The sequence below is a fragment of the Somniosus microcephalus genome, chromosome 4 (assembly GCF_052327205.1).
Source record: "Somniosus microcephalus isolate GS21.2 chromosome 4, FLI_Smic_1.0, whole genome shotgun sequence".
NCBI classification, from domain to species: Eukaryota; Metazoa; Chordata; class Chondrichthyes; order Squaliformes; family Somniosidae; genus Somniosus; species Somniosus microcephalus.
The window spans coordinates 317,011,629-317,032,093 of record NC_140990.1 but is presented as its reverse complement, the minus strand read 5'-3'; the positions used below and the strand labels follow the sequence as shown (position 1 = coordinate 317,032,093).

Here is a 20,465-nt window from a genome sequence, read left to right as displayed (position 1 = left end):
CATGTATGGAAGGATGTTCCCGATGGTCGGGGAGTCCAGAACCAGGGGTCACAGTCTAAGGATAAGGGGTAGGCCATTTAGGACAGAGATGAGGAGGAATTTCTTCACCCAGAGAGTGGTGAACCTGTGGAATTCTCTACCGCAGAAGGCAGTAGAGGCCAATTCATTAAATATATTCAAGAAGGAGTTGGATATATTTCTTAAGGCTAAAGGGATCAGGGGATATGGGGAGAAAGCAGGGACAGGGTACTGAATTTGGATGATCAGCCATGATCGCATTGAATGGCGAAGCAGGCTCGAGGGGCCGAATGGCCTACTCCTGCTCCTATCTTTTATGTTTCTATGTATGGGGAAAAGCAGCTGCCAAAGGGAGACCTGGGAAAAGGAAGAGTGGGAAATAGAAAAAAATGAATCATTCTATAAAAACAATTGCGTGTAGATCTTTTATAAGTGTAGGGCCTGGAAACTATTCTCGGGCGGCGGCGCGAATCCGATCAGCCGCCTGTTATACGCAGCGCCTGATATTCAGGCCCATTGCAGTCAATCCCACCAGTTTGAGAATTTGAATATCAGGAGTTGCATATTACGGGCGGCTGATCCGATACCGTCCATTTTTGCACCACCGCCCAAGTATAATTTCTAGCCCCGAGGTCTTTTACTGAAAAATCCCATTGCGATTAAGAGGAATTTTGCTCTGTATCTGTTAATATTTTAAATGCAAAGTCTCAGCATCAGGACCCTTTAAAAAAAAAGAAATCAAATAGATGCAAGGAATTGTTAAAAAGACTTATTTAATGTCATAACAACAGAAAACGCTGGAAAATCTCAGCAGGCCAGGGCAACATCCGTGGAGAGAGAAACAGAGTTAACGTTCCAGGCCGAAGACCCTTCGTCAGAACTGAGAAAAAAGCAGGAAATGAAACAGATTAAAAAGCAAGTTTGGGGGCTGGGAAATGGGGGAGGAGATGAAAGAACAAAAGGGAAGGTCTGAGAGGTGAAGAGACATTAAGAGATATTCAAGACGAGACGAGATGGTAATAGGACAGGTAAAGAGACAAAAGACGGCTCTAGATGAAGTGTGAAATGCGCTGGCAGAGTGAGAGACAGCTGCCATGTGGGAGAGAAAAAAAGGAAAAGGCACAAACCAAAGGTGTGGATAAAAAATATATTAAAATATAATAGGGGCCGAGGTTATGATCTGAAATTGTTGAACTCGATATTGAGTCCGGAAGGCTGTAAAGTGCCTAATCGGAAGATGAGGTGCTGTTCCTCGATCAATCGATTAATGTCATGTTTTGTTCTGTGGTTTCTGTAGATTGTTAAGTGTTTGCTGATGATACCAAGGGGGAGGGATTGTTCTGTGAGGGTAGATTTTGGCGTGTATAGATGTTTCCTCGTTCACTTCCGTGACATTGAACGGCAGTGTCAAGAGTAAGCATCTACTTATAGACAGATCTTCCGATTGTCAAAGTCCTTGTACAGCTAATGTGCTGCTGTGTTATTTTTGCACAGGAGTTAAAACTCGCTGGTTAATGGGGGCCGTGTAAAAATAGCGCACGTGGGAATGGAGCGCAAGTGCACTTCAGCTACATCTACCTAGTGTAACCGTGTTCAACGGGTACGGTAGTGCGGTGGTTATGTTACTGGACGGGCAATCCGCAGGCTTCAACTAATAGTCCAGGAGAATGTGAATCCCACTAGTTTGAGGATTTCAATTTAGCTTTTAAAAAAAGTCTGGAAATAAAAATCAGTTATCAGTAAAAGTGACCATGAAGGTGTCAGATTGTGGTGAAAACCCAACTGGTTCACTAATGTGCCTTTAGGGAAGGAAACCTGCCATCCTTACCCGGTCTGGGCCTATATGTGACTCCAGTCCCCACATCAATGTGGTTGACGCTTAACTGCTCCTCTGAAGCGACCTAGCGAGCCACTCAGTTGTATCAAATCTCCAGTGGTTCAAGAAGGCGGCCCACCACCTCCTTCTCCCATACATGAGAATGTCCATATCAGCACTCCCCAGGCCTCTCCTTAATACATAAGAACATAAGAAATAGGAGCAGGAGTAGGCCACACGGCCCCTCGAGCCTGCTCCGCCATTCAATAAGTTCATGGCTGATCTTCTACCTCAACTCCACTTTCCCATCCTATCCTCATGTCCCTCGATTCCTTTACGCTCTAACTTGAGCACCTGGAGGTATGTGGGAGCAGATCATGAGCCTCTGGATACGTTGTTGGCTGGTGTGGTGGGTGCTGACTCTCTGCGAGCCTTCGAGAGGGAGCTGGGCTGGTTCCTGACTGGGACAGAGATCACATCATATTGAAGGTCAGTGTCTTTATAGAGAACACTGGGTCCGTGTGATCTCCCGGACTGAGTTTCAATTGCCTGGGGGGGTCGGGAGAGGAATTTTCCAGAGTATTTTACCCTTATTGGCCCTGGGGTTTTGTCTATGTTTTTTTTTGCCTCTCTCAGGCGGGGGTGTGGTGGGTGTAGGGAGTATCTAGCCATGATCAATGTTCCGCCTAATTTTTTTTGGGTGCAAAGCCTTTTAATGGGCAATAAATGTTGGTTTTGCCAGCGATGCCCACATCCCGAGAATGAATAAGGACAAAAGAACAGAAGGTCCCAGAAATTCTGTGGTGTTCTACCGGTTTCTCACTCTCTAACTCCAAGGTAACTACACGCAGCAATCAATTTGCTGTTAAATTTGTTCGTGGGACATGGGTAACACTGGCAAGGCCCCATTTATTGCCCGACCCTAGTTGCCCTGAGAAGGTGGTAGCAGTGGGCAATGTTCCCTGCAAATTTTTTGTTGCGTGCTCCCTTTAACTGGCTGCACGGCCCATTCACATTTTTCATGCATGCGCAGTTTCTTGCATTGAAAAGCCACTGATGGCCTGCGGGGGACCTCCAGACCGCTTCGCGGCCGCGCAGCTCAGCGCGAATGTTGGTGGTGGGCCTTCTTCTTGAACTGCTGCTTTGTAGAAATTGCTTCTTTTTTTTAATAACTGAATGGCTTGCTAAGCTACTTCAGAGGGCAGTCAGAGTCAACCACCATGTGTGAGGCTGGAGTTATCACGGGTTGTCCAGACCAGGTTCCCTTCCTTGAAGAACATTAGTGAACTTGTTGTGTTTTTACAACAATCCAGCAGCTTTCGTGGTCATTATTTTCCTGCAGCCAGTCCACAAACGACCAGATTTATTGAATTCAATTTCACAACCATGGTGGGATTTGAATCCATGATCTCTGGTTTGTTAGTATCATAACCATTACACTACTATATCATTGGTGTCCCTGTTGTGAGAATCATAGAATCATAGAAAAGTACAGAACAGAAGGAGGCCATTCAGCCCATCGAGTCTGCGCCGGCTCTTTCGAAGAGCGATCCAGTTAGCCCCACTCCCCCGCTCTTTCCCCATATCCCTGCAATTTTTTCTCCTTCCAGAATTTATCCAATTTCCTTCTGAAGGCTACTATTGAATCTGTATCCACCACCCCATCAGGCAGTGCATTCCAAATCCTAACCACTCGTTGCGTAAAAAAGATTTTCCTCATGTCGCCTCTGGTTCTTTTGCCAATTACCTTAAATCTGTGCCCTCTGGTCATCGACCCTTCAGCCATTGGAAACAGTTTCTCTTTATTTACTCTCTCTAAACCCGTCATGATTTTTAAACACCTCTATTGAATCTCCTCTTAGCCTTCTCTGCTCCAAGGCGAACAACCCCAGCTGAATTAACCATACAATTGATAATGAAACCCCCCTGACTCTATGGTATACATTCCTTTGTCTGTAAATGCTTTTTAGCCTCTGGAATACATTGTTGGCTGGTGTGATGGGTGCTGACTCTCTGCGAGCCTTCAAGAGGGAGCTGGGCCGGTTCCTGACTGGGGCAGAGATGGCTTCATATTGAAGGTAAGTGTCTTTATAGAGAACACTGGGTCCGTGTGATGTCCTGGACTGAGTTTCAATTGCCTGAGGGGGTCTGGAGAGGAATTTTCCAGAGTATTTTACCCTTATTGGCCCTGGGGCTTTGTCTATGTTTTTTTTTTCCTCTCCCAGGTGGGGGTATGGTGGGTGTAGGAAGTATCTAGCCATGGTCAATGTTCCTGCTAATTTTTTTGGGTGCAAGGCCCTTCAACGAGCTGCATGGCCCATTCAATTTCTCACACGTGCGCGGTTGTTTCGATTGTAAAGCCGTTGAGCGGCCTGCGCGGGGCCTCCAGATCGCTACGCGGCCGTTCAGTTTAACAGGAACATTGGTCACGATGCTCCAACCATCATGGTATGGGGCAGGCTTGATGGACCAGCTGGTCTTTCCCTGCCCGTCATTTTCGTATGTTTGCTAATTTGTCACTATAAACCAATGTAAGTTTAATATATATACACATAGAAAAACAAGGAAGCTACAGCACAGAAACAACACAGTCCATGTGACTGTATTCCCTCCACATTATCAAATAGTTCTAATCACATTTACCTACCCTGTTCCCATATCCCTTCACACAGATACAGTACATACAAGAAAATGAAGTTAATTCCACTTCCTACACACCAGAGGGATATGTACCCTACAGTCATTACCCTAAAAGTGCTTCATTACCAACTGTGTGTAGGGTTCCTTACAGGGTTCTAGGTCTGGCTCAGCAACTTTGCCAAGACAGTACATTGCATTATAGCTTCAACACCGTCTGTTTAAACAAAAAACATAGACCTCGATGGACAGTGAAAAACTAAAAGTCCTGTTGACTTTTAGCCCAGGTCCAAATTGTGAAACTCCCTCTTTAAGTGTTGTGCCAAAACAGCTTTCACTGAAAAAGGGATAGAATAATGAAAGTCGGTCCTCAAAACACAAAAGTTCAAGTTCCTAAGGGAATCAAGGGATATGGGGATAGGGCGGGAAGGTGGATTTGAGGTAGAAGATCCGACATGATCTTACTGAATGGCCTACTCCTGCTCTTGTTTCTTATGTTCTTATGTTCTGTTGGGTAACTAAGTGCCACAGTGCATTGGACCATATTCTTTTATGTCTAAGACTTGGGCTCAGCTCCAGCCCAGACTGATAGGATGTAGATCTCCTCCATCTGTTAACTGTAAGGGCCCTACTAGTTTTGGGCACTCTCAAACCAGTCCCTACTGGGTGTGGACCTGTAGCACAGATTGGTCATCTCACTCAGAGAGGATCGTAGGATGGTTAGTATGGGAAATGGGAAAAAGTGCCGCACTAGTACAGTAGGCCTGGGCAACAACAACTTGCATTTATATAACACCATTAATGTAGTAAAACATCCTAAGGCGTGTAGTCAGACAAAAATTGACACCAAGCCAAAGAGGGAGACATTAAGACAGGGCTTGGTCAAAGAGGTAAGTTTTAAGGAACGTCTTAAAGGAGAAGCAGAGAGGCAGAGAGGTTTAGGAGGGGAATTTCAGAGCTTAAGGCCTAGACAGCTGAAGGCACGCCCACCAACGGTGGCGAGAAGGGAATGGGGGATGCACAAGAGGCCAAAGTTGGAGAAACGCAGAGTTCTCAGAGGGTTGTAGGGCTGGAGGAGGTAACGAAAATAGGGAGGAGCAAGGCCATGGAGGGATTTGAACATGAGGAGTAGAGGGAGCTTCACTTTGCATCTGGCTGTACTGTACCTGACCTGGGAGTGCTTGATGCTGAAACGGAGTGCCTGAAATGGAACAAGCTTCACTCCCGAGCACCAACATTCCTTAACTTGCTAAGCATTAAAAAAATGTAAATCAAAAAATCTCTCAGTAACCTATTTAATAACAACAGAATTTGATTAATGCAGCATTTATATAGTTGCAATTTGATTCAAAGTCTGGCCTGGCATCTTTGACTGTGTCCTTGCAATTATGCTGCTAAATCCAACTACCTTAAACCCAGTGCCAGGCTCATAGACCTCAAAACAAGTGGGACTAACGAGTTGGATTTAGCAGCATAACTGGGATCACATCCTGGAATCTGAAATAAAATGGCACCAATATAAAATCAGCTAAATTCAGTCAAATACTAAACCTGGTATAAAAAAAACCTGCTATATTGAGTAAAGTCAGCCTTGGCTCAGTGGGTAGCACCCTCGCCTCTGAGTCATTGAAGGTTGTGGGTTCAAGTCCCACTCCAGAGACTTGAGCCCATAAATCTAGGCTGACACTCCAGTGCAATACTGAGGGAGTGCTGCATTGTCCGGTGAAATGTTAAACCGAGGCCCCGTCTGCTCTCTCAGGCGAGTGTAAAAGATCCCATAGCACTATTTTGAAGAAGAGCAGCGGAGTTGTCCTGGGGCCAATATTTATCCCTTAACCAACATAACAAAAACAGATTATCTGGTCATCATCACAGTGCTGTTAGTGGGAGCTTGCTGTGCGCAAATTGGTTGCCGCGTTTCCTAGACTATAACAGTGACTACACTTCGAAAAAAGTACTTCATTGGCTGTAAAGAGCTTTGGGTCGTCCTGAGCTCGTGAAATGCACCACAGAAGTGGAAGTCTTTCTTTCTTTAAAGTATTAAACCTGGTTAAAAAAAAGCTGTATTCAGTCAAACACTAAACCCGGTTAAAAAAAGCTGTATTCAGTCAAGTACTAAACCTGGTTAAAAAAAGCTGTATTCAGTCAAATACTAAACCCGGTTAAAAATAGCTGTATTCAGTCAAACACTAAACCTGGTTAAAATTTCCTCAACACACCAAATATTAACTAAGACACAAACTCGTAAATAACGAAAAGTCTTTTCAGTCATCATTGGCCATTTGGAGGAATAAACATGCACCGACTCTCAAGTCTGGTGGGAAGTGGGTTAGTCAATGATACAACAAACACCTGGGCGTTTATTACAGTTGGAAAGCAAGGAATGGGCTTCACCAAATCCCTTATAAATTATCTGTAAACACCGCTTGCTTGAAGAAGGTGTAAACCCGTCATACTTTAATCCACCTTGTTTCTGCTATCAGTGTATTTATTGATGTCCCTCATCCTAAAGAGAGGAATGTCTTCAGACAGCTGGTTAGGGCTTGTAGAGCGAATATTGAGGCAGAACCTCTTGTATCTTTTAAGGGAAAAGTGGTTAAATAATTGAAAGGAAGGTGGGCTACGTCGCTGTGGGGGGAGAGCGGGGCAGTAGGATTGACATTGGGTTGCTCCAGCAAAGGGCCATCACGGACAGGATGGGCCGCATGGCCTCCTTCTATGCCGCAAACTATATATGCTTCCAATTCTTCAAAAGCCTGTTTGCTGACTATTTAGTACATTCGCTGAACCTGTGCTCGGCGGTTTGAGAATGACTTCTACCACCCTCCCTCTCTCGCTCTCTCAGTCCTGCCCAGCCCTATTAAGGAGTTCTGGTGTCTTCCAGTCTCCAGTTGTGATGATGGGGCTACACCCGAAACGTTAACTATCTGTTTTCGTCACAGAGATTCAACAATCGCCCCATGCTGTGCGGAAATAATCTCCCAACGAGCCCAATCGTCTCACTGGGAACTGAGGCTCGAATCTTTTTACACTGGGACATTCATTTACAGAGCTAGGGGGGAAATTTGCAGGGCTATGGGGCAAGAGCAAGGGGCAGTGGGACTATTTGGAGAGCTCTTTCGGAGAGCCGGCACAGGCACGATGGGCCGAATGGCCTCCTTCTGTGCCGCATACACCCTGAATCCTACGCCCTGGATGTCCTGTCAGTTCGCCCACACCTACCTGTGACAACTCCCCCCTCTCACAAGCTAGTTCATGTCTATAACTGCGGTCCGTGTATCTCTTGTGAGCTTTGTCAGTCTATCACCGGGCCGCGATTTTCACTTGAGATAATGTGAAACGCTAGATTATAACCGATTCGTTTTGCAAGAGGAAGGGGTTTTGCATTCTCCGATCTTTCGGCTCAAGTTCCTGGTCCAAATGATTACTCGGGAGATACAAGCTCAAAACTGATCCGTACAACGCATTACCCGATCGGGTTTTGAACAGTCACACACGAAAGGAATTGAATAATTTCACGTTTCCTACATTTAAACCAACAACCAACAAAAATAATAAAACCCGCAACGAATCTTTTTTTCGTTTGCAGAAACCCTGATCCCAAATACTGTATAATCCCGATCTCTAATCCTTGTCATAAATGTCTTTAACCCAACCGGTTTGAGTTGCTATGCACACCGCCGGCTCTGTCTAAAACTCCCCCTGACTGAAGGACAACACGCCAGCCCTGCGACACCTGTGTTTATATTACATTTTGATTATATTTATCTCTGGAAATCAGGAGATAGAACAAGAATCCCTCAAAATAAGAGATTAAAGGTGTGTCCCGCACTAGAATCTATTTCTGTTAGAAATCTGTGCTTTAAAATTGGTGGAGGGTAGCTCCAGATTTAAAGATTCTAGCTATTCATTGCACCCAGGATAGGCTTTTAAAAATTCCTTCACAGGATCTGGGTGTCGCTGGCGGCCAGCATTTATTGCCCATCCCTAATTGCCCTTGAGAAGGTGGTGGTGAACTGCCTTCCTGAACCGCTGCAGTCCGTGTGGTGAAGGTGCTCCTACAGTGCTGTTAGGGAGGGAGTTCCAGGATTTGGACCCATGGACAATGAAGGAATGGTGTGTGACTTGGAGGGGAACTTGAAGGTGATGGTTGGAGGGGAACCTGGAGGTGGTGGTGGTTGGAGGGGAACTTGGAGGTGATGGTTGGAGGGGAACTTGGAGGTGGTGGTGTTCCCATGCGCCTGCTGCCCTTGTCCTTCTAGGTGGTGGAGGTCACGGGTTTGGGAGGTGCTGCCGAAGAAGCCTTGGCGAGTTGCTGCAGTGCATCTTGTAGATGGTACACACTGCAGCCACGGTACACCGGTGGTGGAGGGGGTGAATGTTTAAGGTGGTGGGTGGGGTGCCAATCAAGCGGGCTGCTTTGGCCTGGATGGTGTAGAGCTTCTTGAGCGTTGTTGGAGCTGCACTCATCCAGGCAAGTGGAGAGTATTCCATCAGGTTAGTGGATCATTCTGAGTCCCTTCCTCCCCATTCACAGGCACGAAGAAGGATGGTAGAAGTCAGGAACTCCCTTCCACAAAGGGCAATTGATGCTAGATCAATTGTTAATTCTAAATCCGAGATTTATGTTACAAAAACTATAACATTTACCTGAGTACCACTCCAAGTACCATCACCAATTTCACAACCACCACGGATTAATCATCTTGGTACGATTACAACCTACTGACAACATGGTACCAAAAGATCTGAAGGGTTATGGAGCAAAGGCGGGTATGTGGAGTTATGTCACAGACCAGCCATGATCTTGTTGAAGCTGGAAGAGCTGAATGGCCTCCTCCTGTTCCTATGTTCCTATAAATATATTAAGTCTATCGGATTATTAGACGAATTCAGCAGTAAAACTATTTGATCCCATGCCCCTGTAATGTGTAAAATCGTACGGGAACACTGCAACTTCCACGGTCGAGAGATTACATTGAAAACCTCAAGAGTGGCCCGCGAGAATCAGAAAGAAAGTAAATCTGCCACATATTAAGTGGGGAACAGACGCTCAGCGATATCGGCAGATCAGTAATAGCTCGGCCTCTCTCTACCCGGGATAATGCTCTCTGATTTCTGAAACCCTTTAAAGTGTAGATACATAAATCTAGAGAAACGGGATTGACTCGCTTTTAATCAAACGTGTCGCCGTGTGGATTTGGTATTAAGTCACACGGGGATATACATTTTGCAAGTATTATATTTCATCCTAGAATCTCACAGCACAGAAGGAGGCCATTCGGCCCACGGTGCCTGTGCCGGCTCTTTGAAAGAGCTATGCAATTAATCCCACTCCCCACAACTCTTTCCCCAGAGTCCTGTATTGTTTTTTATTCCTCTTTCAAGTAAATATTTCTTCAAGATGATGTTCTTTTTTTTGGAAATGTGATGTGTGTGAAACAGATTACACTGCTTACCCTGAAATCACACGCCAGCTGCCTACTATTCCCCACTCCACAATAAACACAGCCAGACACATGCAAAACATCACACGCTCAAACTGCCTTCCTTTTTGTTTTCAGTTTCTCTCTTTTGAGTCTCCCGCAGCGAGCGCCGAGCAGAACAGGCGGCGTTTGTGTGAAATGTCTTGTAAATGTATCTCTCACTCTCTGTTTCTCGAAAATCAGACCGGACAAAAAGATAAGAACATAAAAACATAAGAAATAGGAGCAGGAGTGGGCCAATCGGCCCCTCGAGCCTGCTCCGCCATTCAATAAGATCGTGGCTGATCTGATTCTAACCACCAATCTACTATCACAGAACCATCTCCTGAATCTAACAGAATTAGACACACAAAATAGGAGCAGGATCAGGCTACACAGCCCCTGGGCCCGCTCCGCTACCCACAGGGCCATGACCGATCCGAACCCAGACTCATGTCCAAATTCCTGCCCGCTCCCCGTAACCCTTAATTCCCTTTACTTCTAGGAAACTGTCTATTTCTGTTTTAAATTTATGTAATGATGTAGCTTCTACAGCTTTTTTTTGGGGGGGGGGTGTAAAAAAGTTAAGAATCTGTCGGCTAAAGTTATTCAATTTAAAAGGAATGCATACAATATTAAGCGTTTAAGATGTATATTATTTCAGTTCCATGCAGCTTTAGGTGTGTTGTCGTCATGCCTTTGAATCTCCCCGAGGTTCTGACTGATTGGCATGTTTCGATCTGTCTCTAACTCACTCTGGCTCTCCCTATCTGTCTCTGACTACCTGTCCCGTCCTTTTTCTCTCTCTAACTTTTCTGCCTTTGCCTGTCTGCTTTCCCCATCTCTGTTGTTAACTTCTCTCTGTCGCTTTCTCCTTATGTCATTCTCTCTCCGTCTATCCCTCGGTCTCATTCTCCTTTCCACCTCTCTGTCAGTCTCTGTCCTTCTTCCTGTCTCTCTTTTCGTGGTCTCTCTCTCTCTCTCTCTGTTTCAGTTGCTCTCGGCCATCCTGTCTGCCTTCTGTCTCTCTCTCTCTGGTCTTTCCCTCTCGGTGTCTCTCTCGCTTTATGTCGCTTTCATCATACAGGGTGTGCTCCCCGCGTATACACAATTGTATCTAAACTTTCTTGTGCATGTGTGTGTCCAGTCTCTCTCGCTTTGTGTCTCTGCTCTCTTCTCGCAGCCTGTTGCCCCCTCCCTCCCTCCCTCCCCCGTGTATAGTGTATCTAATCGCATTATCTGCACGCACACACACTGATCTCTTCATTCCGGCTAATGGGCCGTGAAACAAGCCAGTTTCAATTGCAAATTGAACCAATTTCTTTAACAAGCAATTAGAGTGACAACGACAACTTCCTTTGACAAGGTTGGCCTCTTTACAAAAATAAAACAGGCCGAACTCCTGACACTATCCCACCAGGCAAGCATGACATTAGGCATATACTACAGTTTGCATTGGTGGCATATTCTGTAGATTTTCAATTTATTTATCAAATCTATCACAGATGTATGCACACGCGCATATATATGATACTAGCTGGAGTACCCGGCGTTGCCGAGGGAACTGAAGAACCCTCTGCCATGTTTATAAAACTGTTTATAAAACTGTTGGGATTGAAGAACTCTTGCTAAGCACCCAGGAGATGATTGTTTAACTTCGTTTTTTGTTAATGGGGATCGCCAGTAGCCATATAGAAACATAGAAACATAGAAGATAGGAGCAGGAGTAGGCCATTCGGCCCTTCGAGCCTGCTCCGCCATTCAATGAGATCATGGCTGATCATCCAAACCCTAGCACCCGGTCCCTACACCGACAGCCATCCCACCCAAACCCTATCCCCGTAACCCCGTTTTTACCAGATTTTACAGTTTTCCTTCTATGTGAATTTGGAGGTAGCAAGCAGAATTATAATTTTGCAATGTTATCATTGACATTAATGAGAGAGAGAGAGAGGGGGAAGGAGAGAGAGAGAGAGAGGGGAAGGAGAGAGAGAGAGAGAGGGGGGAAGGAGAGAGAGAGGGGGGAAGGAGAGAGAGAGAGAGAGGGGGAAGGAGAGAGAGAGAGAGAGGGAAGGAGAGAGAGAGAGGGGGAAGGAGAGAGAGAGAGGGGGAAGGAGAGAGTGAGAGGGGGAAGGGGAGAGAGAGAGGGGGTTTACCGCGCACATACACACAGACAGACAGACTCATTTATATATATATAAATATATAGATACAGATATATGCACACATATATTATATCGATAAATATATGTGCACACACATATATATGTATAAATAGACACATATACATATTATATAGAGATTAAATGCGAACATATATAAGTATATATGTGTATGCATATAATTTGTATAATCTGTATATATATATATATATGTGTATTTATATCATCTATAAAATCTATCATACAGGTATATGCATACATACATATACACACATATATACAGATTATATGCGCACACACATATATAATTATATATATACAAATATACGCACACACACACACACATTACAACAGTGACCACACTCAAAAAGTACTTTGTTAGCACTTTGGGACGTCCTGAGGTCGTGGAAAGGTGCTGTATAGATGTAAGTCTTTATAGATAGACACACACACATATATAAAATGTCTATATATCTATATTGCAGTGTGTAAACATCCCTCTCTCCCCCGTTCCATCCCCCCCCCCCCGCAAAGAAAATTAAGGAGAGCGACATTTGACATTTTGTAGCGTGCAGTCCCGATCAGTCGGTGCCGCGACGATTACTTCGGACTCAGAGAAGATTAAGGGGCTTAATCCCACTTCAATATCAGAAGCGACTGACAAAAGGGAGCCGGCGCTTTTCCCCAGACTCAAACGTTCCGACACACACTACACTCTGCAACTGTTCTTTCTCAAAGACAAAAAAACAGATGCAGCGACAGAACAAAGCGGCCCCAGCCCTCAAAAGAAACCTCTCTTTGTCACAACTTTGGAACTTGGGATGCAACACACAGGCTGAATGGACAGGCCTTTAAACTTGTCCGTCTGGGGGGACCTGGTCTAACAGGCTGCCAACAGCAAAGCGAAAAACCCGAAATGAATTGCGTCCTTTTTGCAATATTTCTTCCCCATAATAATTCGACTTAAAAAAAATTGTAAAGGGTTAAATATTCCTCTCAACAGCCTCAAATTTAAACTTACTTCTCTAACAGGTTTTGTTTTGTCTCAGGGAGGGACAGGGCGATTCGCAAATAATGTTCTCCGGAGATAATTAACACTAATTACACAATTAAAACCGGGGCAAAGTGCAAAGAGAAAAGGAACACACAATTAAAAAAAAAAAGTTTGTTGATAACTTTTGCAACAAATTAACTTGTCAGTAACCCTATTTTCCATAATCATAGAATCATACAGCACAGAAGGAAGCCATTCGGCCCACTGTGCCTGTTGGCTCTTTGAAAGAACTCTCCGATCAGTCCCACTCCCTCTGTTCTTTCCCCCATAGTCCTGCAACTTTTTTTTCCTTTTCAAGTATTTATCCAACTCCCTTTTGAAAGTTACTATTGAATCTGCTTCCACCGCCCTTCCAGGCAGCGCGTTCCAGATCACAACAACTCGCTGCATATTGAAAATTCTCCTCATCTCCCCCCTGGTTCTTTTGGGAATGATCTTCAATCTGTGTCCTCTGGTTATCGACCCTCCTGCCGGTGGAAACAATGTCTCCTTATTTACTCCATCAAAACCCCTCAATCTCAAACACCTCTATTAAATCTCCTCTGCTCCAAGGAGAACAATCCCAGTTTCTCTAGCTTTCTGCATTTAAAAAATGTCAATTTTGTAACACATTTCGATTGCATTTAATAAGAATGAAATCATGTCAATTATTAATTTTCAAAACGAATGTGTTTTCAATTCAAATGTTCCCAAAGTTGCACAAAGTTTTTTTTTAATTTTAAAAGAAAATATCTATCTATCATTGTTAAGTAAAGTCAGGTTTTACTCACTGCTGTAGTCGGGTAGTCTAGGTATCATCATCCCGGCGGCTTGAGCCCGGAGCCAATGGTCCAGCTGGAAGGAGCCAGCTGCCGCCGCCGCTTTGAGGTGCTCGGGGTGCGGCTGAGGCAGCTGCGGGAAGGCGCCGTAGGACAGAGCCGGGTGATGGGCCCCCAGGCCCGGGTAGGTGTAGATCGGGTGCCCGTACATGGCGGGGATGGCGGCGTGGGACAGGGCGCCGAGGCCCGGCGGCTGCAGGTTCAGCAAACCCGGCTTGGGGATGATGCCGCTGGCCAGCGACAGGGCGCCCGGGTTGCCCCGCGGCGAGGGCGTCTCGGTGCGGATGCAGGAGCCCGGGCTGCCCGCCGAGCTCTCGGGCACCGAGCTGGGGCTCAGCACGGGAGGGGAAGCGCTCGGCAGCGCCCTGGGCGGCTCCTCGGCGAGCAAGGCGTCGATCCTGAAGTTCTTCGACTTCTCCATGGTGTTGGGATCGAGAAGGTGGAGAGGTGCTGGAGATCTGGGGAGGTTCCCTCGCACTGGGAGAACTTGGCCAGGCGACTGTGCGGTATAACAGGGCGCTGCCAGCCTATGACAGTCCTACCTGTGGGCACTGCCTCGCCCACTGACCACCTGCAGATCCCCGCACTGTTTCTAGGGCCAGGGACAGGGCAAGTGTTCTGTACAACACCCACTGCTACTCTCCTCTACACATGGACCACTTGCTGAAGGTTTATTCAACTAGGGGGAGAGACTGGCAATCCTGCAATTCTATAGTGCCCCAGTTTCTAGTGTTTCTGTTTCCTTTACAGTTGATTTCTCATTTTGTGTCGCTATGTCTTTCAGTCGATTTTATTCTCTCGATCCTCGGCGAATCTCTGACCGTTTCTGTGTTTCTGAGTGTCTCTCTTAATCTGCGACTCTCTCTCACTGCCTTCTCTCTGTCTCTCTCCGTTTCCCTCTCTTTCTGTCTCTCTTAGTGTGAGGCTGTTTCTTTCCTGTCTTCGCTGTCTCTCTCCGTTCCTGTTTCTTTCTGTCTCTCTCCTTGTCTTATCTCTCTCTCTCTCCGTTTCTCTCTGTTTCTTTCTGTCTCTCTCCTTGTCTTATCTCTCTCCGTTTCTCTCTGTTTCTTTCTGTCTCTCTTAGTGTGAGACTGTCTCTCGCTCTCCGTTTCTCTCTCTCTCCGTTTCTCTCTGGTTCTTTCTGTCTCTCTTAGTGTGTGACTCTCGCTTCCTTCTTCCCGGCTCTCTCTCTCTCTCACTTTCGTTCTGTGTCTCTATCTCTCTCTGTATGTCTGTCTCTCCTTCTCCTTTTCTTATCTTATTTCCACTTCTACCTGCCTATATATATATAATATATTTTATTTCTTCCTTTCTTTCTTCTATCCCCGTGTTGCGGGAACCCTCTAACAGTCTCTGTTGCGGGTTTACTCGCACCACAGTCTCATCTCTTGTGTGTGTGTCTGTCTGTCTCTCTCTCGGTGTTGCAGTGAGCGACAAGTCCCTTGCCTTTGGATCTTGGCAGTCCTAGGACAGTCTCAGCCCCCGGCGGGGGAGGGAATCACATTGGTTCCGTCCCCGCCCCTCTCGCCACCCTTCCCCGGGGAGAAGAGCCGATTCAAACGGCGTTTAATTAACGAATTTACCCCTCATTTCCCTGAAATTCGGCCACGCTCTCGCAAAGTCCGGAGAGCGAAAGGCTTAAATATTCATCCGATTCCCAATGTCAGGGTCTAGAAACAGCAGCGAACGAAGGAGAGAATGGCAGAAGTGACTCATTTGTAACCTTGCTTTGCGTGGAACCTGCTCAAGAATGTTTAAAGAGCATTAAATGAATATGTCCTCCCAAGTTTGAGAATGTGCCTGCAATAATAATTATATTTTATATACAACACAAATCACACTTTTCGTTTATTTCCATTTTGTAAAATAGATATTTAGATAGATTGAACACCAAAAATAACTTCTAAGTTTCTGATTTTTAAATATCAGAACCTAGCTTCAAAGTCTCCACTGTTTTACAATCTCATCTCTCTCTACCCCGTTCTGAGCTGGTTCCACACACACACAGTCGCGAGTTTTCGTTTAACTAGAAGAGCTAGGGGGTTGGGGAAATCGAGTCAAATCGGAGATTCACAATTATTGCAGGGGTGTCGGGGATCGAGTACAGACAGACAGACCCCCTTCTCACTCCCCCCCCTCCCCTCCCGCACCCTCAGACCAAACCAGCACAGGGCCAGCAGGCTCCACATGGATGGTGCCGAGTCTCCAGAATGGTTAAGGCATGTTTAAGGGGTTTTGACAGAGTAAATAGGGAGAAACTGTTTCCACTGGCGGGAGGCTCGGTAACCAGAGGACACAGATTTAAGATAATTGGCAAAAGAACCAGAGGGGGGATGAGGGTTTTTTTTTTACGCAGCGAGTTGTTGTGATCTGAAAGGGCGGTGGAAGCAGATTCAATAATAACTTTCAAAAGGGGAATTGGATAAATACTTGAAAAGGAAAACAATTTGCAGGGTAGTGGGGAAAGAGCAGTGGGATTAATTGGAGAGCTCTTTCACAGGCAGGATGGGCCGAATGGCTGCCTGTGCTGTGTGAGTCTATGTTAAAAACATGAATGGTGCAGAATAAACTCAGCGATTAATCGCAACCTCCTGCTTTAAACCCCCACTCTCCCCTCCCCTCACACTTTAGACTGAAATTCGTATTAAAATAATTAAAATTTAAATCAGAGTGCTGGGGCATCCAACAGCCCGGGTTTTCAAATAAAGGGAACAATAACAAACTATATTTATCTCCCTGTGTAAGAACGAAATACAGTTTAAAAAATTTGGGAGGGGGGGGTGGAAATAAATTAATTCAAGAACAACAAAGCAGATTGACTGGACGAGATGGGACACTAAACACAGATCAGTGTTGTACCTGAGGGTTAGTTTGTGAAGTACAGGCCAGTGGCGGTGGACAGTGCAAATGAGACACCGTGTAAAATAAAACCCACCTCCATCACATCGGTAACCACATCACAAAGCGGAGAGGGACGAAGGGTGAGCGATCAGAAACGAAAAAAAAAGATAAACTTTTAATGAATCGTTTTTACAAGATACAATCCGATTGTAATCAGTTTAAAGGTTTAAAGCGATGAGAAAGTGACCCCGACTTTGTCCCCCCGCCCCGCCCCGCCACGCTTTTCTCACGAACTCCTTCAGTTCACCTCTCTCTCTAGTTTCTGACCCGAGAGTTTGTTTCATTTTGCCTTTCCCCTGCAGGTTTAGCCGGAGATTCTCTCCTATCTGTATTCAGTACAACTTTCACTCTTATCCCCTTGCTCTCTCCCTTGCCATCATTTCCCTGAAATCTGCCTCGTGGGTTTCACGTCCCAACCTGTGCCGTTTGTACAGGGCGGCGCTGAAAGCAACGAATTCTACTCGTCGCTATTAAACGAGCTCTCAGGCCCATACAGCCCCTCTTTTTGGACACGCCCGGCTCCTAAAACAACGTGTCCAGTTTTCAATGTACGGGTTTACTCCGACTCTACACTATCAAGAAATCTCCAAGTCACACTGGGGCATAATTGAACGGAAATGTATGGGATCTTAAATCCGTTGAATGCAGGGTTTCTTAATTCACAGTGGGGGCTGAGGGAGATTTTTTTTACACCGCGTCGTTATATACAGTCCACACTTAACGCTTGAAAATGTGGTACAAATGAGTTTTCAGGTTATTTAAACGAAGTAACTTTGAATTAAGAACAGGCTGGAAACGACCTTGTAAAAATAGCAAGACGATTTCTTATGTTCCTTATTTCTTTCAAAATCTTCAATACATTCTAAAAAGAACACGCTTATTGTTTTCTGCTAAAAAAAAATGTAAACCAAATGGAATTTTCCTGCTGTGTATAGGCTGTGGCTAATATATGAAGAACCCAGAAGAACTCAGTGGTTACCCTAACACACTCCCACTCCAGGGTCTTGAGCACAGAAATCTCCCAGTGCAGTGCTGAGGGAGTGCTGCACTGTCAGAGGTGCTGTCTTTCGGTCGTGAGGTTAAACAGAAGCCCTGGCTGCTCTCTCAGGTGGATGTAAAAGATCTCATGGCACTGTTTTGAAGAAGAGCTGGGCAGTTCTCTCCGGTGTCCTGGGGCCAATATTTATCCCTCAACTAACATCACTAAAAACAGATTATCTGGTCATTATCACATTGCTGTTTGTGGGAGCTTGCTGTGTGCAATTGGCTGCCGCGTTTCCTACATTACATCACTGACTACACTTCAAAAGTACTTCATTGCTGTAAAGCACTTTGGGATATCCTGAGGTTGTGAAAGGCGCTATAGAAATGCAAGTATTTATTTTTTTCCACATCCTCATCCCTATGAACTTAAACTTAAACCTTCTCATTATCCTGACATTCGGATCCTCATCAAATTTTCGATGCTGAAGGTTAAGATGTCTCCTTCTGCTATATTCTGTGTAAGGTCAGTGAATTTTATACACCATTGTTGTGGAGAATATAAAGTTAGAGTAGAGAGCAGCAAAAATATTACAAAACTGAAGGATATTATCATAAGTCAATCACTTTCTGAGGATGCCCCAGAAACACTGAGAATGACTAAAGATCATTGAGATTGGACAAGCAGTGGCTTCAGTAGATCAAATCCCTGGGGCATAACGGGATAGAGTCATAATGGCACAGAAGGAGGCCATTCGGCCCATGGTGTCTGTGCCGGCTCTCTGTAGAGCAATCCAGTCAGTCCCATTCCCCCACTCTATCCCCTTAGCCCTGCAAGTTTATTTCCCTCATGTGCCTATCCAGTCTCCCCTTGAAAACATTGAGTGTCTCCGCTTCCACCACTTCCATCAGCAGCGAGTTCCAGGTCCTCACCACTCGCTGCGTAAAAAGTTTTCCCTCACGTCCCCCCTGTATCTCTTGCCCAAAACCTTAAATCTGTGTCCCCTAGTCCTTGTACCATCAACTAGTGGGAACAGCCTTTCCCCGTCTAGCCTTTCCAAACCCATCATAATCTTGTACATCTCGATCAAGTCGCCCCTCAACCTCCTTTGCTCTAATGAAAACAAATCCAGCTTCTTCAACCTGTCCTTGTAGCTAAGAATCCCCATCCCCGGAACCATTCTGGTAAATCTCCTCTGCACCCTCTCAAGGGCCTTCACATCCTTCCTAAAGTGTGGTGACAAGAACTGGAAGCAATACTCCAGTTGTGACCTAACCAGGGGTTTATAAAGGTTCAACATAACTTCTCTACTTTTGTACTCAATAATAGAAAATAAACTGGGAAAATACTTTTAGATACCACAGGGCAGAGGGTTAGGATTGTGAAGGGCAAGTTTAGGACTGATGTTAGAGAGTGTTAGGATTGGTAGTCAGGAGGAGATAGAGGAACAGATATGTAGGCAAATCTCAGAGAAGTGTAGAAATAATAGGGTAATAATAGTAGGGGATTTCAACTTCCCCAATATTAACTGGGATAGTCAGAGTGTGAAAGGCTTAGAGGGTGCGGAATTCTTAAAGTGCATCCAGGAGAGCTTTTTGAGCCAACATGTGGAAAGTCCTACAAGAGATGGGGTGGTACTGGACCTAATTCTAGGGAATGTAGCCGGGCAAGTGGTAGAAGTGTCAGTAGGATAGCATTTTGGTGACAGTGACCATAATTCAGTGAGATTTAAGGTAGTCATGGAAAAGGACAAAGATGGACTGGAAATAAAAGGTTCTAAATTGGGGAAGGCCAATTTTAATATGATAAGGCAGGATCTGGCCAAAGTGGATTGGGATCAGATACTTGTAGGAAAATCCACATCAGAGCAGTGAGAGTCTTTTAGAAAGGAAATAGAGAGAGTACAATACCAATATATTCCCGTAAAGGTCAAGGGTGGGACCAACAAGCCCAGGGAACCCTGGGTGTCAAGGGATATACAAGAATGGATTAGGAAAAAAAGGGAGGCTTTTGGCAGATACAAAGGACTAAAAACAGTGGAAGCCCTAGAGGAGTATAGAGAGTGCAGGGGGGTACTTAAAAAAGAAATTAGGAGAGCAAAGAGGGGGCATGAAAAAACACTGGCGGGCAAAATAAAGGAAAATCTCAAGGTGTTTTATAAGTATATTAAGGGCAAGAGGATAACCAGGGAAAGAGTAGGGCCCATCAGGGACCAAGGTGGCAATCTGTGTGTAGAACCAAAAGATGTAGGTGAGGTTTTAAATGAATATTTTGCATCTGTGTTCACTATGGAGAAGGACGATGTAGGCATAGAAATCAGGCAGGGGGATTGTGATATACTTGAACAAATTAGTATTGAGGGGGAGGAGGTACTAGTGGTTTTAGCGGGCTTAAAAGTGGATAAATCCCCAGGCCCAGACGAGATGTATCCCAGGCTGCTGTGTGAGGCAAGGGAGGAGATTGCAGGGGTTCTTACACAAATTTTCAGAATCTCTCTGGCCACAGGGGAGGTGCCAGACGACTGGAGAACAGCTAACGTAGGACCATTATTCAAGAAGGGTAGTAGGGAATTACAGGCCAGTGAGCCTAACATCAGTGGTAGGGAAATTATT

General features: G+C 45.3%; 1 protein-coding gene across 1 annotated transcript in view; it reads right to left on the bottom strand.

Moving 5' to 3' along the window:
* The window catches only part of mnx2b (motor neuron and pancreas homeobox 2b), a 52,418-nt gene extending 37,982 nt beyond the window's left edge, over positions 1-14,436 (bottom strand). Inside the window, exon 1 of the mRNA XM_085983867.1 lies at positions 13,923-14,436. Coding sequence (XP_085839993.1) covers positions 13,923-14,391 — 469 coding nt within the window. The 5' untranslated portion in view covers positions 14,392-14,436. The remainder of the gene's footprint in view (positions 1-13,922) is intronic.
* Between the last annotated feature and the right edge of the window lie 6,029 nt (positions 14,437-20,465).